Here is a 17,161-nt window from a genome sequence, read left to right as displayed (position 1 = left end):
AGGGTTTTCAATGGCACATGCATGGCGCTTTTTTAGCGCTGACAGTGTCGACCTTTGGCTATTCTAAATGTAAAAATACATCTTTTTTCCTCATTGCACAGCACAGAGAGCATTTAAAGGCCTTTCAGAGTCTGCAGCGTGAACAGGCAGCGGAGAGCAGAGGGGGGATGCGGAAGAGGGATTAGAGAGGGTTAGTGGCTCCATCGCCAAAGGATCTTTCTCACAACTCGGAGCAATACAGAGCTCAGCACCAAGGGAGTTCACGCACGGGACGGAAGCGGAGGGAGCGCACAGGAGCTCCCGCTCGCTCCCAGCACGCGGCGCGACTCAGCCGCGGCTCCCGGAGCACGGGCCGGCGGCCGCTCTGGGCTGGCGGGTCCCGGGAGAGCCCCGTCGCTCCTCCTCGCCCCGGCGAAAGCGCCGCTGCAGCTCGGCGGCAGGTGTTCAAACCGCGTCAGCCTCCGGGGACCCAAACCGTTGCAGCTGGAGGGCAAAGCTTCTCCAGCAATTACACGTCTTTTGGAAGCGCTGTGCTTAATTACCTGGGAGCTTCTGGAAGCTAATTAGCAGGGTAGCCGGAAGGCTTCAAGGTGTGCAGGGTGGCCCAGCGCTGGTGCCAAAGCTGCGCCGCGTGCCCAGCGGCCACTCTGCCGCCCCGCGGGCGAGGAACGACCCACGCCGAGAGCCACGTATCCCCCGAGAAGGGGCTCGCGGCTGCAAGCCGCTCGGACGCGCGCTGCACGCCCTGCTTCTGCGTTCCTTCGCAGCCAGAGATCGCACCGCGTTTCCTGCTCCGGTAAGCGGCTTCCGAAGCTGCGGCGGGAGGACCGTGCACAGGGCGCATTAACACGACGTCAGATTAAGCATGGGCTGCGCGTCCGCGCTCGGGAGGAAGCGGTGAGGGAAGCTCCTCCGCCGCACTCGAGCCAAACGCTTCAAGGTTACGCTGTTGCTGCACGTCTCCAGCAGCCCCACGAGTGATGTGGCTGTAGGTCACCTAAGCGCTGCTCCCAACCGAGCATTTTTATCCTTCACGTCGTGTGGGTGACAGAAGCGGGGGGAGGTTTCAGGCGGAGAAACCCCCAGCTGAAACCCCCCGTCCATCGCCTGCCCGCAGGCGACGCAGCGCGGCAGGGGCAGCGCCGAGTGCGGGAGCGAGCACGTCCCAGCGCGGCCGGGCTCGGGGCCGCGCTGCAGGCGGTGGCGGCGATGGGGAGCTGCGCTCGCTGTTTGCTCGCGGATCAGCGCTGGCTCCCCAGGCCCAGAGTTTTTGGGTTCCAAACACGGTTCCTGAAAGGTTATTTGCTCTAAATGACAAGTAAAGTTCAAATGATTCAGCAGCACCGTTCAGCTAAGTCCTGTCTCGATACGCAAATGAACTTGGAGTTTTCCATACCAAAGCCTCTCCAGCTCGGAAAGGGCAAGGGAACGGGACTGCCGGCAGGACCGGCCCCTTTACGCGGCCGCTTGTCCGGCTGCTCTGCAGATGCCTCCACCCTGCGTCACGTCCTTTTCTCTAGTCCCCAGGAGACTCAAGAAACACAGACTTAGGCAGAAATACGAAGCAGGTGTAAGTGATTAACTGAACCTTATCGCGCCTGAAGTATTTGTCATGAAAAGTCTGAGTGAGTTAGTTAGTTAAAATGGGAGGTTGCTCACGCACCATCTCAGAACCGGCATGCCTTGGAAACCGCAGCAAACCCTTGCCAGCAAAGCTGGAAATCTGCCGGAAACGCAGCTACCAGGGTCCACGCTGGACAGGAGCGGTCCCTAAAAGAGAGGCCGCCTCTAACACCGAGCGCCGGGATACGACGGGGTTGTTCTGTCCTGCCTTTCTTTTCTGCTCAGCTGCAACCGCTGCCTGCTTAATGCAACGCCTTTCGTTTTCCTGGGAATGCCATTGCTGGTTTGCAAAAGGTCACCGACCGAACCCCATAAACCGGGTGGAAAAAGAGCCGGAAGAGAATGACGCGCAACGCGGGGCCCCACGAGGAGAGCCAGGGCTGCGGCTGGGAGCGCTGCAGGAGCCAGCAAAACAGGAATTCCGCAATAGCACCGCTTCCCATTCCGTGGAAACGCTGTTTGAAAGGGACAAGCCGCTGCGGTTCCCGTTCCCATTTTGCCAGTGCAGTAGCAGAGGTCCAGGTCGGCACCGCTGCCGTACTCGCAGTGTCCGAGGCGGGAGCTGCCGGCCAAGCGGCTGTTCCCCACGCGGGGCCGGCTGGCAGGACGGAGCCGTGCACATCCCGGCGCGCGCGGGGGAAGCTGGGCCGGGTTTTCCGGCTCTTCTTTGCAAGGCGGAGATAAGTCTTCCAATTAGTGACAGATTGCTGCAGAGGGAATGATGAACATGGGTCCATCAAGGAGCCAACAAGCGTTTAATAGGCTTAATATGCAGCAACGCTAAATATCGAGAAGAGCCTCGGTTGTTTCTCCTTCGAAATGATCATTCAAACGACACAGTTTCCTCCGGATCCTGTTCCTCTAACAACGGCGTGTTTCCCTAGCACTGCGTTGTTACCCCCTAGGCTGTGTTCTCCAAAGGCGACGCAGCGCATTACAAATCACTGATTTGCATCATGACAGGAACCGCTTTATCCTAAAGGGCGAAACACAAAAGGTCGATAAACATTATATTTCACAGGGAGTCAGTTCAACGACTATTTCAAAGCAAAGTCACATTCTGCTACCCTGAAACTGAAATTTTAGCCTCAGTTTCTGCTGCCCAAATCCACAGGTCTTCCCATGCATGTTAAAGCAGCCCAGGTTTACTCCAAACCATTTTATCTAAAAAAGTTTTTTTCAGCGTCTTGCTTCCAGTCCAGTGCTAGATACTTTGGAGCAACTTCTAAAAACCCAGCCAGAGCACAAAGGCGTAGGGAGGCAAGCACATAAGACGGCAGAAGCAAAATGAGAGAGGAAAACCTTCAAAGGCTGGATTGAGCACCTGGCAGACGTTCACAGAGTTTCTTCTTTCACCTCTAGTCAATTTGGCACCCTCAGTCTGACCGCTATAAAATTAGCTCAATTAAAGAGGCGCTCCGCAGTGTTCAATTTACATTCCTCAAGAAATGTCAGGGCTACGAGGCTCGAAGAGGAGGGGCTGCGACGAAGCACCGAAATAGCAGCAGGGAAAGGCAGCGGCTTGCCTGAGCACGTGTTCCTCGCACGCGATGGGGAGAGGGCTCAAAAGCTTTCAGTCCATTAGCGCTTGGATGCAGCAGCCCATCGCCTGCCATGCCCTGCGCGACATTCCCGTGCACCCGCGCGCGGGCAGCGCCCCTTCCCTGCAAAAGCCGCGACCCGGACGGCGGCACGACGCAAGCGCAACGGGGACCTTCCGGCGCGTGGCTGAGCTCAGCTAAGAAACAGCAGCGCGACCGTACGGGAACTTCGACTTCGGCAGCCTGCCCGTACGCGATGGGACACCGCAGAGAAGCGGCCCCGGTTGCTCCGCTCCTTTTAATCAGCCTGTTTCCTAACACTCTCCGTGCTCCTCAAGACTTGAACAGTTTCCTTCTTGTTCCGCTTATCTCTGCCAGGAGCATTGTACGAGAGAACCAGGCGGACTCCTCGATTAATTTAATAGGTGCTGCGGTGTCTCAAACGCTCATGCAGGAGGCCGGCGTTACACCAGCAGGCCAGTGGGAGCCTGCAAAGGTGAGAGGGAGGGTTAAGATACTCCCTTGCCCGAAGAAGCCCGGCCTGGGCAGAGCTTCTCAGAGGCGAAGGAACCGAGGCTCAGTCCCCTAGAAGCATCTTTGCATGCTCTGATGAGGGCAGAGTGGTCATTACAATTATTAAAACTCTGGAAAGTATTTCCAAATTGTTTCTTCCTGCATGTTTCAGTGATGAGATGCAAGCTGCAATTTTAGGGTGAATTAATTATATCATTACTGGAATCCAATTTTCTTCCTGACATGAATGAAATGGAAAGGGAATAATAAGTTGCATGTTAAGTGCACAGTGATATGAGTTTATTGTCATTAACGGGGACAACTTCATTAACAAGTGTGAACAAAATAAGAAATACAATTGCTCCTCCAAGCCATTACCCCAAAGAACGTAGAAGCCCTTAGCAGACACTGCTCATCCATCCTCCCGCCTGGAATTGCCAGAATCTCAGTACTTGAAATATTTTCAAGGGCTAAGACTCTAAATATTTCTAGAGCCCAAAGAAAAGTTTCTTTGAAAATTACCTGATAACCTGGGGTTTGTGCCCTCCGGCTAACGCTGCTGTCTGGGGCTCCGGTGGCGAATGCGGCGTAGGAGAGGCTATCGACAGACGCCGTCGAGAAGGCAGCGGCAGCGCTGCCCCCGCGCTTGCACGCTGCCCAGCGGGCTGCTCTTTGCTTCGCCTCTAACTCAGGCGCTCGCATTGCCGCTCCGCAAGTTGCGCACGCTGAGCCGAAAGTCCTGTCCTGTCCCGTCCCTCCGGGGCAGCCGGCCCCTTGCCGTGGCTCCTCTTCACTGCCGGCAAACGGGGCTTTCGAACACAGCCCCAGCAGAACTGCACGTTTTGTCTAAGCTCAAACGAAGCAAATATTGTTTAATTACAGCTAACGCAGTGAAAACAAACAAATGGGCATCAGCAGACCTACAAAGGTCTATTGTACGTTGCATTCCATAGCAAACGCAACTCTCGGCATCCTCAGCTGGACAAGGCAGCCTGCTTTCCACCATCATTCCTTCAGTGGAAACGGGAGCAAAGAGGAAAACCTCCAAGTTTTGTGAGACGCCTTGGAACTGGGCTGGAAAGAAAAGTGAGAAAAATTTGAGGGCTCTCAGCTGGCCTGCTACTAAGCTGATGTTCTGGCCCAGGCAAATAGAGCTAGAGAGACGACAAACTTCAGTGTTACTGCAGGGAAGCAGAGTCATCTTAAGAGGAAATTTCACTGCAGTTTTCAGCACAGGTATCAGCTATGACTCGTGGTCTTTCTGTTGGTGCAAAGACGGCAAGGCAGGGGCCAACGCTGTCGGGGCCTTTCCTCCGCTCACGCACAGCACGCTGCTAACCGCCGGGTGCTGGGGATCTCGACTGTACCTGCAAATTACAGCTCCTGATGGCACTTAACCACAATGTGACCGCTGAGCTGCCAGTTTAACTCAAATCCCTACATTAGCGCTCACTTTCCTGCTGGCAAATAACGTACTTATGCTACAAACGCGTGGTCCTTCGCGCACCTATGGAGATTCCTGGTCCGTGGTGGCCGAGTAGAAAGCACCAACTCATTCATAATCCTTAAGAAATATTATTATATGGAAAAGTAATGAAAATCATTCAGCTAATCTACTTTAATAACTTAACTTAGGGGCCTTAGACAGTATAATAATTTAAAAAATATTAGCTGTCATTTTCAATCAGTCCAAGGGAGGCAGAGTAACTCAGCAGAGGACTTAATTGGGACTACTAATTCATCAGTCTAATATGCCATAAAGAGCAGCGACATGGCTTTGGCTTGGACATAAATCTTTCCAGGACAGCGGCAGGCTTTCGGCTCTTTGCAGGGGCTGGTGCCTGCTGCCTCCGAGCGGCAGCGGCCGGGCAAAGGAAAAGGCGCGGGGATCCGCCGCCTGGGCGCGCGCGAGGAGGGGCGCTCCTGGGCAGAGGGCTGCTGGGGCAAGGAGGGCGGCCGTCGCTCCCCGCAGCCGTTCGGGACGAGAGCCCCGGGCCGGTGGCGCAGGGGCTCGGGGCTGGTGCCGGTGCTCACCTGCGACGGGCGCCGCTGGGCGCTCCACGGGGAAGGCGAGCTGGGCGCAGCGTGTTCGGAGAGGCGAGCGCCCGGGGCTCCATGCCAGCGGCACGCGCTGCTGCGGCGCCTGCCCGGAGAGGCTCTGCCGCCCCGCGGCCGCTTCCCAGGGCCAGCCGAAGCGCAGGTGGGAGGAACAGATGCGGCTGGTTCTGCTCGCCGTTTCCCTATAAGCTCAGGCCCAAGAGAGAAGAAGCAGAGATTTATCAGTGACCACTCACGAACAGTTGGTAGAAACGCAACAGGCAAACTACTCAAAAGCAGACCGACGCAGTAACATAAGCCTACCTATTAAGCAAGCACATGCTTATCCTAAATTTACAGCTTGTGCAGGTGTTCCAGACACTAAAAACTCCAAAATAACCGCCAGGAAACAAAGCACAAAATAGATCATTGATCCTTTGCTATAAATCATCAACCGCCTAAAACTAGAAGTCAATGAATCATCTCCCATGAACTTGCGCCTCGGATTTCATAGGAACGACAGCCCTGCCGGGCCCACAGCTGCAGCACCCCGTATTGCACCTTTCACCTGCTGAGCCAGATACAGCATCAGCATTTCGGAGCGCTTTGGGATCTTGCGTGGCGGATGCTCCACGCAGAGACTCTCCAGAGGGCGACTGGAGTGTTTTACACGCTGAATGAACAACGCGTCGGAGGCATCGCCACGGACTTCGGCGTAAGGAGCTGGTGCGAGCTGTTGAAGGCAGGAGAGTGAGGGCAGAAGCCCAGAGTCCCTGTCCTTTCCTGCAGAAAATCTTTCCATCTTTGCCTTAGTTACGCTCCTTTTTTCTCTCCTGCTCTTTTGCTTTCACCCAGTGCATCTAATGAATCTTCTCCTCAGTAAAACTTGCTGAGGATTTCCAACAGTTATATGTCAAGGCCAAATGCGAGTCAGTGCTGTAAAAACGGGACGATAAATTAAAATCCTGCCAGCCTCGCAATCAGCAGGATGCGTTTCAGCTATTTCCTTCTAATCCATTAGTGAAAATGGAGCGATCAGAAAATTAGGTAGTGCTTGATGGTTTTTGGGTACTAATGACCACGAGTTAACAGAAATAAATGTAGTATAAACTAGTAAAGAATGGTGGGAGTATTTTATTATCTAACAAACAAGATTAAAACATATTGGGACAGGACCATAATTCCTCAGTCCCAGATGTGTCAGTGTGCACATTACTCTCCGGTAATTACCGGGATTCATCCAGACTCATCCATCTCAGTATGACGCAAGATGCTCCTGCGGTGGCAGCCGGCTGCAAAGGGAAGGGCCGGGCTCGCACGGCTCAGCGCCCGCCCGGCCGCCTCTCCTGCGCGCAGGGATCAGTACCGGCTGCGCCTCCCAGCACGCCGCCGGACCAGCCGCCATCCCGGGGACACAGCGCTTGTGCCGGGACTGCACGCAGGCGCCCGCCGCGAGCCAACACGGACAGGACGACGGGCATTTGAAATTTGTTTCCCGACCTCTCCACGCAAATGGCAAATGCCTCCTCTTCACTGGAGATCCCGGCTACAAATGCTGCGGTAAAAAGCCAAGCAGCCCGAACACCAGCGGGCGAAGGAAAGCGGGGAAGCCCTCGAGGACGCAGCGAGGGGAAGCGCCTGCACCTTCCCCTGGTCCTGCCCAGGACACCGTGGCGGCACCCCACGGCTGAGCCTCGGCAGGGCCGAAGCTTCGGACCACATACGTATTTTGCTTGGGGGCTTTTGCCCCCTTCGGGGCATGAATTCACTGTACGGGCCCCAAACGCTGCTCTTTCCAATGCTTTTTGTCCTTTCTCCCCGGGCTGCCTTTGGGCAGCTCGCAGCCCCAGAGCGCTTGCAGTGCTGGGGAGCTGGAAAAGGGGAGAGGGAAGTTCCCAGAAACACTGCGAGAAAACAACGCTCCTTTGCAATCCAGGGCGAAACACTGGGCTGCATCTTCGCAGCTCCTCAGGTGGATGGTATAATAGAGATGCAAATTATTATTGTGGAGAATTAGCCTCAAGCTAGAGCAATTAAAGTCTCCTTTTATGCTGTGCCAAAACAGAAGCAAAGAAGGGGAGGGGGGGAAGGCTCTTAGCTCTTGAGACCCTGCAGCACAGAAAAGTTTCCAGGGAACCAGGAAAATCTCCTGGAAGCAAGGCTGCCCCTGAATTCCACTTGCCCAGCAGAGATCGCAATCCACAGCGAAAGCTGACTTAAAAATGCAAATACATTTCTGCAAACACTGCCAATATTTTTGCCAGTTTAAGTCATTAATCATCTCCATTACTTGAAATACAGCTGAGAAGAGTTCAAAATATCAGTGTTGAAAGTGAACTCTGCACCCGGCTCTGCACACATCCGCTCCCCTTGTGTGCGCAGACGCGCTGCACTTTCAGCATTTGCCTGCAGGCTGGGTTTCTCTTACAAATTTTTGCATCAGTGGGAGATGGTGTATTGAACTTGCAATCAAACACTGACCCACCTGGTGAATTCACAATACCCGCCACCCCCGGAGGGGCAGTGGTAACCGTTGCCTTTGCTCTAAAAGGGAGTTTGCCAGGAGTGCCTTCGCCAGGGCACTGCCGAATGAGCGGGAAACCGCGGAGATAACTCAGCCCTTCTGCTCCCAGCAGGCTGCCCCAAAACACCCAGCACGGCCGCGGCCAGCTCCGAGCACTGCTGCAGCGTCTCCTGGCAATCAGGAGACATTTGTCCCCAATTAACTTTCCCAAACAACCTGAGACTGAATTATGGTATCTGTGCAGCTTCTAACAATGGTCCTAGACAGGTCTGGCCACAGCTTCTAGAGTTTCTTATATAAGCGTGGTTGAAGATGCAAAAAACAGGTTAAGAACTTGACTGTGCAGATGTGTCTTCTCATCAGGCTTCCCATATTTCAGGGCCTCCATCTGGGGCAACAGCTGCTCTTTGATGGCAGCACTGCCAGGCCTTGGCTAAAGGAAGTTCCCCACGAGATTGCTCAGTCAGAAGTCCAGGCCATCCAGAAAAGGCAAAGCCTCCACCGTTTCTGGAGCAAAAATCACCCAAATTAAAATGGAAAAAAAAAAATTCTTACTGCATTTGTAGTTTGCTTGCACTCACCTTCCTCCGCGGCGTGCACATTCTTGTCATGCTTTTCTGCGCTAAGTTAAAGCCGGTACTTTCTGCCTTCGCAGCAGAGCCCGCGTACGCTGTGCTGAGGTCTGCGCCGCCCTCCCGCAGCCGCGCCGCTCATCCCAGGCACCGGCTGCAGCTCTCGCAGCATTTCCGTCACATTGCTGCATTTTCCAGCTCACCAACATCTTTCTTAAAACGGTGATAAGACCTGAATTTGAACAGAATGAGCCGTTACAATATCCATAAGCACTGCTTTGAAGGCCGTACAGTTAGGAACAAAACACAGAAGCATTACGCAGGCATGGGAGTCGTTACCTGACATGGACACCTGCTGCTCTCCAAATAATTAAAATGAAGCAGCTGTGCAGAAACCGTTCAGGTCTGAAAGACTTCTCAGCAGGGCAAATTAGCCACCACAGTGCTCTGCGCTGCCATGGCCAGCTTCAATCACTGCCTGAGCGATTTGCTTTGAAGCCAGCTTCGGCACCGCCACAGCACGTTGCCGTTTGCTATGGAGACCCACCTTGGCAGCGCGGTGATTACGGGCTGCGGCAAGAAGGTTCATCTCGCAGGTCTGGCTCCTGCCACTCCACCATCTGCAGCACAGCTGAGGCCCCGCTACTCCGGACGCTGAAAATCGCTTCAAAGGGAGACGGCGGTGGGAACCTGCTCTCACTGCAGAGACCGAGGGCCTCGCTCTGCGCGCCGTTACAGCTGCCAGGGCTCGGCCGGACGGCGGAGGCCGGAGCAGCGAGGGCACAGGAAACGCTCCCGCTCCCGAGCGCGGCGCTGTGCCACGCGGGTACGCACGTGCCCGGCCCCGGGGCGCTCGCGTTACGCCTTCCCCAGGGCTCCCACTGTCACTTTGGTCTAAGGTTAACTGCGCTCGGGACGAGCGCCCAGGAGCCACCGAGTGCTTCCGAGCCGCAAGAGGTCCGACGGCACGACGGCACGCGTTACTGACGGCAGAGGCAGCTCAACACCCACATCAGCAGTCACACACAGACTCGTAAGTGTTTGGACTTCCAGGAGCAGAAAATGCCACAATACTCTGTCAATTCTGTGCAACAATTTTAATTGACCTAGAATGAGTAAAAAGTATTAAAGTGTCTAGAAAACTGCTTCTTTTTGTACAAAATTCAATGTAGAAAATGAAATACCTTTTAAAAATATCCTGTGGACTCAGATTTCCCAAATCTTTAAATTAAAAAAGATTCAAGCACAGCAAAACATAGTAATACATAACAAAAATAGACATTCTTCTGGGGTTGTGACACACTGTAACAAATACAGGTATACTTCCCATTTTGAGTAGAAGGAAGAGAGACAGAACCATGGTACGTCGGTGGAGTTCATGGCAACGTGCAAGGAATTCAGGAAGATAATAAGACCTTGCGCGATCAGCTGGACGAGTAACAAGAGAGCTCGTCCTTTGACTGTGCAGGGCTGGGCTCAAAGGTGCTCAGCAGATGCTCTGCTTGCAAACAACGGGGTCAAGGAGGATTCAGAAACAACAAGTGCATAGATGGGAGAGATGTATAGGCGTCTGCAGAAATCAGGCTGTCTCTCAGGAGGTAGCACCGTCAGAGGGAAGCTGTGATAGATGCTGGAGCAACTTGCCATTTTGCTGAAGCAGGCACCTGGCCTGGGATTCACTGGTAGATAACCTTCACACAGAAGGTTTCTTCATTCTTGTCTTCACGATCATTGATATGAATCAAAATCTCCTCTTCACCTGTGTTGTGGCTCGGGGCAAACCGCAAGCCAATGGTGTACACTTCTCCACCACCAATCTGCAAGAACAGACAGAAGAAGAGATGAGTACGGACTCCTCACCGTCTGTCCTTTCCAGGATAACGCAACTCTCACAAATGCACGCACGCAAAGGGCTGCTGGGGAAGTCTGCCCGACCAGCCCACCGCCCTGCTGCGCGTGCGGTCACCCGGGGCCGTGCAGCCAAGCCGCCTGCCTCTGGGTTCACACGGAGCAAACCCTCTCTCTAAAGGGGCCAAAAGCTTTCCCGCTGCGTGCAATGGGCGCTCGCTCCCACAGAATGCATTTCTCTGCCTCCTTTATTAATGTGTACCGCTAGCCTCCGAGCAAAACGTGGCCTTGCCTGCACCGAGAGCCACCTCGCTCTGGCAGTATCGCGCCATCAAGCGCAGATGAAGGCCTGCAGCTCGCGGGCGTTTTAGGAAGCCAGGGCAGCAGGGTCCCTGACCAGCAGCACAGTGTGGCCGGGTACCTCAAAGGAATCCTCCTTGAACTGCAGCAGGTCAGGCCGGTTGGTGTGTAGGAAGTAGAGCCTCCGGGAGGGATACGGGTTGGTGTAGGTGATCCGTTTGTTGGAGCCTTTCCCTCCTCCTGCGGGGAGCGTTATCTCGAAAGCCTGTGTGGTTAAACACAAGAAGTTGCAGGGTCATCGTTACCAGAGCAGCACAAACTGTGGGCGGAGGAAAACACAAGTGGGCTCTCACGTGGAACTAAATAAGGAGAATCCCCTTGTCTATTAATTTTTATTCTCAGACACGAAACAAAGTAGTACTGAGTCACAGAGATCCYGGCCTGCTTTGCAGTGCCCTTGCAAGGAGTTACGAATTGACCAGGACAGTTGCCGGCGCTGCTCAAGCCCAGCAGGTTTGCTTACGGATTTAAGGATGGAGCTGGGGCTGCCGAGCCTTACACAAACAGATCCGCAGGGATCTCAGCCAGCGCACCGTGCACCTCCTCGGGTATCAACCCCGACTTGGATCAGCTCCCAGCTGCAGGGTAGCGTTCTCATCCAGCCCAGGCTGCTGACACGGGGAGCCGCCCTGCATAGGGGCATTTGGGAGGGCACGTTGCCTTATCCTCTCCTCTCTTCCTCTCACCTTCTCTATATTTCACTTTGCTACTTCTACCATTGGGTAAAAATAAGCAACCTCGGAGGGAAAGCATCTCCCTCAAGTTGCAGTTTGCACCTCCATGTTCACAGAAGTAATTATGAGCCCGAATGACAAAGGGCGAGGGGAGCAGCTGGGACTGGCCAACTAATTCTCCAACTAATGAAATTATTTCCATGGGGACAGCCATGGTGCTAATTTAGATAACACAACACACCCCTGGGAGATTGACTGGTACTTATCAGGAGCAGTGTAGCATCAGTTTAAATGCTGAACTTAACTTCCCCCAATATCGAGTGTTTCAGAAAAACATTTTTTAAATGAACACATTAACTGAGCAATCTAATTTTCTATCTTTGAGCAAAATCCTAAGCCAGCACAGTGCTAATAGAAATCAGCATGCTGTAACTTTAATTTCACAACTGGGTATACTTCAGAGTTGACATGCCTCAGCATGGAATTACCTTCAAAACAGTCTGAAAGGCATTTCATTATGGTCTTCAGCAAGATTACTCAAACACTGGAGGGCTAAATGTGTGCTCCAGTGCCTTCCTGACATTGGGAGATAGAAATAGTAAAAGGAAGAATGGGTAGAATTCATGCAGAAAGAGAAAACCACCCTCATCGCAGTGCTTCCTTTGGTTTTACCAAAGGTCCGTGTTTCTAAAACAGCTGTCCAGGGTCAGCAACACAAAGTTCAAAATTCACAGCAGGTAAAGACAATTGCTCTGGAGCTCCTCTCTGTAATAGCGCTTTAGGAGATTAACGCAGAGAGGACAGTTAATCTCTAATCTGACAGTAATTCTTAGAAATTGGTTTCACGATCCCTGACCATGACAGTTGCGAATAATGGAAATGTCTGCAAAGAGACCAAACACTCATCCGGAGGACAGTAACAAGTCAAAAATGCTTCCCAACTGCAGAGCACCCAGCACGTGCTCTTCCTCACGCAAGTGGGAGAAAGAGGAAAGCGGATGCCAGGGTGGCAAGCGCCAGMCAGACAGAGGTAAATAAAGTTACAAGTGGCAGACAGCTCCAGGTTACTGGCAGGACTGAGGCTTCCAGTCCAGCTGGGCCCCGAGCCATCGCGTTTTCCCACTGTAAGAGCTAATGTACCTTAGAAAGCAGAGGCTGCCTGCAAGACGCACAGACCAGCCAGGAGGACACCAGCTGGTGGTATTCCACATCCACCAGATTGAGGTAGATAAATCTGCTGCCAGCTTTCTGAGGCCTCACACCAACGTACAGGTCCTGTACTCCATTTGGAGGGAGAACAAACACACCGTCTGGATCCACCTGCAGAAAACAAATGCCATGGAATCGCAGCAACCTGCAGAGGCCAAACGTCTGGCAACGTATGTCTGTCTGTCACTCACAACAAAAAACGATCAAAAAGTTACATTAGAACCTCAAGCAATATCGTGTTGACAACATAGCCCTGACGGCCACACTGTGTGATACAGGCCTGTTCAAAACGTTCTGCATCACAACCACAAAAAGAAAAAAGAAAACAAGAGGATGGTCTAGACAAAGAAAAGATGGTATCAGAGATGCTTCGTTCAAAGCTATCCCCACCACCTTTGGGAAATCACTGCCTGAGAAATGGTGGGAGAGTAAAGGAAGACAAACTTTTATGCAGATCATCTTAGGAACGCCCTAGAAAAACCAACCTGGTGTTCCTTGGCAAGCAACAGCTGGGAGCAAGTCTATTGCACCTTCACAACATCAAGTTGGAATATAAATTAGACACTGATTAAACTTAGAAAATGTGCACCTATGACACAAATATTTAATACCACCTACATTAATAAACTGGGACTAACTTTATGTAAGAAGCTCTGTGCCAATTCTAATTTGAACTTTGCTTAGTCAAATGAATGCTAAAGGTGTATTTAGCGACAGCTAGACCATTTTTCTGTACTTGGAATGTTAACCCTTATTACTTGCTTTTGAATGCTCGCTGTAGGATCAAAAAGTATTACTATCAGAGTGCCGTACGTGATATGTTAGATGTAATATAGAGCATAGAGAGTCTCTGAGCTTGTTTTCTTTTGATGTTATATACTGTGCCGTTACTGATGTTTCCTTCACTCAAAGTGAAGGAAAGTACACATGTGAAAGCCTACCAAGGGTGACTGGGGTATTCTTGTGGGTTTTTTTAAACCAGCCTTTGTAAAAATCCTACAGATGCTTAAAAACTCCTCTGCAATACAATATCCATCAGCAGAACATGCCTGGCTCTCTCAAAGGAGAGACAGGTTATGTGTGTTGCTGGAGCTTCCGACTTGAGCCGGTAAAAAGACTTTGACATATTAAAGTAACTGACTCTCTTTAGCTTACTAACAGATTCTAAACCAGATAAAAGACCCATGCAGCATGGCAAGGCAAGCAAGGAGCAGGGTTTAATCTCCCGAGAGAGGCACCAGAGCCTTGTCTGGCAGGTCTGATGCTTTCCTCGGCTGCCAGCAAGCAGAGCTTCCTCATCTCAGCCTAGAATCCACACTCCAAAATCGGGAGGCTGCCAGCCCTTTCCTGAGGGCAGAGCCCTGTGCAGGCTGCACAGCTTGGCGAGAGGCCTCTACCCAAGACCATGCAATTCATCACAGGGAAACCTCCCTTCGCTCAGCTCTGCTTGTGATAGCACGGCCCGTGTTTCTTCCAAAGGGCTCCTCAGCCCTGTCGGCCTCCGTGGTTTGTTGGCCAGCCTGAGCGTCACAGGGCTGGATTCGGTCCTAGCAAGCGCTCCGCATCCCCTCGGCTCTTGTGCAGGAGCCGAGAGGTACAGAAACCAGGCTGCAAGCATCTGAGGCTGAACAGCTGAAGAAATGGAGTCAAAGGAATGCTATTTTGCGGTGACACTTCAGAGCACCCAAGAACAAGAGAAGTCGGTCTAAAGGCAGGCAGCTCTAGAGCAGCGGGCCAAAAGGCAGCCTGAAAACTCACTTTCGCGATACCTGCCTGTTGGCAGTACTGCGCCCCTCCTTAACAGCAAGCTGTTGAATCATTCCTTTAAGTGAAAAGAAAGCAAATGCTTGTGGTAAATAAACTCCTTCTCAGCTCTATGGGATTCATCTCCTTGTTCAGTTTTCAGGAGGAAAGAGTTAGGCAATATGGCTTTTTCTTTTGTTTATGGGACAGCGATGGAGTTTTCGTGCCTTCGCATTTACAATTATGACTAAATGAATCCTAAAGAAATTATTAGTCTTCAGATAGTCTCAATGCAGATAATTTGCCCTCTGGGGTTTTGTACCAATGATTCTACACGACGGCTTTAATCAAAAGATAATTATCACAAACACTTTATGGCAGTAAATTGTTCATAATTCCAAATGGGATATGTTTCATTGCGGAGGGGTTATTTCCACTAGGATTGTCAGCAAAAGTCTGCTACTAATTATATTTGTGAAGGATTTCACAAACCTTTAGCTCACCCTGATGCATAGATTCCTCCAACCAAAAAGCTCCTCTTTGTTCTGAGGAAGGAAAGCTGCATTAGAAGAAAATAGGCTCCGCTTAGTGGCTGAGGTTACCTTCAGCTCGTGGGGATGCGAGGTATATGCCTTCACCTTCCGGATCGCTTGGGTGCCCCTGAGCACCAAGGAGAGGCGGGTCAGCTGCCCCGTCACGCAGCTAACATCCACACGCTGCAGGGAGTGAAGGTAAAATTGCCAGATCTGGATGGGAGCAGCAAGCCAGGCATCCCTGGAGCAACGAAAAAGATGCGTATCATGGCTTTTAGAGGAGACATTGGCAAGATGCTTTCAAAATGAGTCAGTGAAACATAAAACAGGGACTTAGGCTTCTGCGCTAAACACACCTTCACAAGAACTACACCGCCACAGATAAAAGCGCTTTGCTTGGATACAAGCTTTGGCTGCCCGGAGCAGAAGGCTGAACTCGGGGTAAAAGATCTTGTTTCAGTCTAACCAATTTCTAAAGCTAACCTAACGCTGTCATCTGACGTAGAGATAACCCAGCTGGCTTTTAATGAGTTAGCTTGCATACTGGAAACGGGCTTGCCACAGGAGGCAGTTTATTTAGAGAAAAAGAAAAAATCTAAGGCTTTTTTCAACTCTTCCATACCAAGCCCAATTTTGCAAACAGATATGTCAAGGCAATCAGGAAGCCTTCTGTCCAGGTTTCTGCTTGTCAGAGAAATATGTCAGGTATGGAAAACAGTGAGCAAAACCTTCCACACGAATGCTCCTTTCTGCTCCGTCACGCTCTCTGGGTAATTGTTTCTTTTTTACTTTCTGGATTCTCCTACTTACGTATAAATAGCAACAAAGAATTTCTTGATCTGCGGGCTTGGTCCTCCAGCTACTTTTAAGAACACGTCCTGTGGTTCCCCAGGACCCTGAGTACAGAAATCAGAGCATCATTAGAATAGTTAACCTAGAGATCAAACCAGCTAATGAGGACTCCAGGGTTTCTTTTCCATTAAAACAACAACAACAAAATCCCACTTACGAAAGCAGCAGCCTTCAGGATCCAGTTAAACTATTTTATTAAGTTATTATACAGCTTGAACGAACTCTTCCAGTATTTTTAATTACAGAAGAGGATACAAATGACTATCACATTCCAGGTCTGCATCTGTAATTAAATTTTGGCAAAATTTCCCCAAGTTTTCTAACAAGCCATAATCCAATTATCATACTAACGCATTTCTGCAATGCCAATTAGCAAGTTCCCTTCATTACCATCCACATTTATATACACAAATTTATTTTTCATTTCAATCTCAACCAGCTGAAAAAAAAGCCCAGGAAGCTTAAATCTTAGCTAGCAATTACAAAACAAAAGCTGCACTTGGGAAGAAGTACAAAGTGACTTAAGTCATGAACTTTCCAGGTTTGGTCAAAAGAGTAACCAGGTAAATAAAAAGACCAGTACTAATTTTCAGTGTGCTTTTGCATCAAGCCAGGAGAGAAACAGGCCAGAACAGATCTTGAAATATTTGCGCTACAGGGAAATATCAGGAGGCAATCAGAAGGTAAAGCACGCATATACACACATATATCTTATGCTCTCCCGCTATGATATGTCCTTTCTCACCTTGGTAGCATCACGCAGAGAAAAAATGGCTTAGCTTTGGACAGCAACTTTACCGTTCATTTACAGAGGACACATTATTATTCTATTTCACTCCCTCCCAACAGCTGTAGACACTCTCAATTAGACAGAAAAATATATTTGTAGCACCTTGATAAAAGGCTTTTTACCAGCATTTTGAACCATTTAGTATTTCCTCAAAAGAACAAACTAGTACAGGCTGCTGCATGATGTGATAAGGTGCAACTTTAAGCTTCCACTGCAAAAACAATGCAGCTCATTTTAATTGGGAAAAAAAGGCCAATTTCAGTTCAATAAAAGCCAGGATTTCATCACTATAGACTGATAAATCTAGATGCTACCATTGATGGGAGGCATTTCTGTGCTGAC

The 17,161-nt window shown here is 50.9% G+C and overlaps 1 protein-coding gene across 17 annotated transcripts in view; it reads right to left on the bottom strand.

The window, feature by feature from the left end:
* The window catches only part of NPHP4 (nephrocystin 4), a 67,147-nt gene that overhangs the window by 2,563 nt on the left and 47,423 nt on the right, over positions 1-17,161 (bottom strand). For 5 of the 17 annotated variants that reach the window (XM_026085611.1, XM_026085621.1, XM_026085622.1 and 2 more), the window contains 8 exons: positions 15,988-16,073; positions 15,247-15,418; positions 12,833-13,012; positions 11,080-11,223; positions 9,358-10,627; positions 5,712-9,042; positions 4,200-4,751; positions 3,305-3,652 (listed from right to left, as the gene is read on the bottom strand). In XM_026085611.1, coding sequence (XP_025941396.1) covers positions 10,487-10,627; positions 11,080-11,223; positions 12,833-13,012; positions 15,247-15,418; positions 15,988-16,073 — 723 coding nt within the window. In that variant the 3' untranslated portion in view covers positions 3,305-3,652; positions 4,200-4,751; positions 5,712-9,042; positions 9,358-10,486. Of the gene's footprint in view, positions 1-1,145; positions 2,600-3,304; positions 3,653-3,677; positions 3,916-4,199; positions 4,752-5,711; positions 9,043-9,357; positions 10,628-11,079; positions 11,224-12,832; positions 13,013-15,136; positions 15,204-15,246; positions 15,419-15,987; positions 16,074-16,186; positions 17,107-17,161 lie in introns of those variants that run through there. The other 12 variants (XM_026085613.1, XM_026085615.1, XM_026085612.1 and 9 more) reach the window with 12 other exon arrangements.

The sequence above is a fragment of the Apteryx rowi genome, unplaced genomic scaffold (assembly GCF_003343035.1).
Source record: "Apteryx rowi isolate R43461 unplaced genomic scaffold, aptRow1 scaffold_67, whole genome shotgun sequence".
NCBI classification, from domain to species: Eukaryota; Metazoa; Chordata; class Aves; order Apterygiformes; family Apterygidae; genus Apteryx; species Apteryx rowi.
This window is presented reverse-complemented; position numbering and strand designations above follow the sequence as displayed.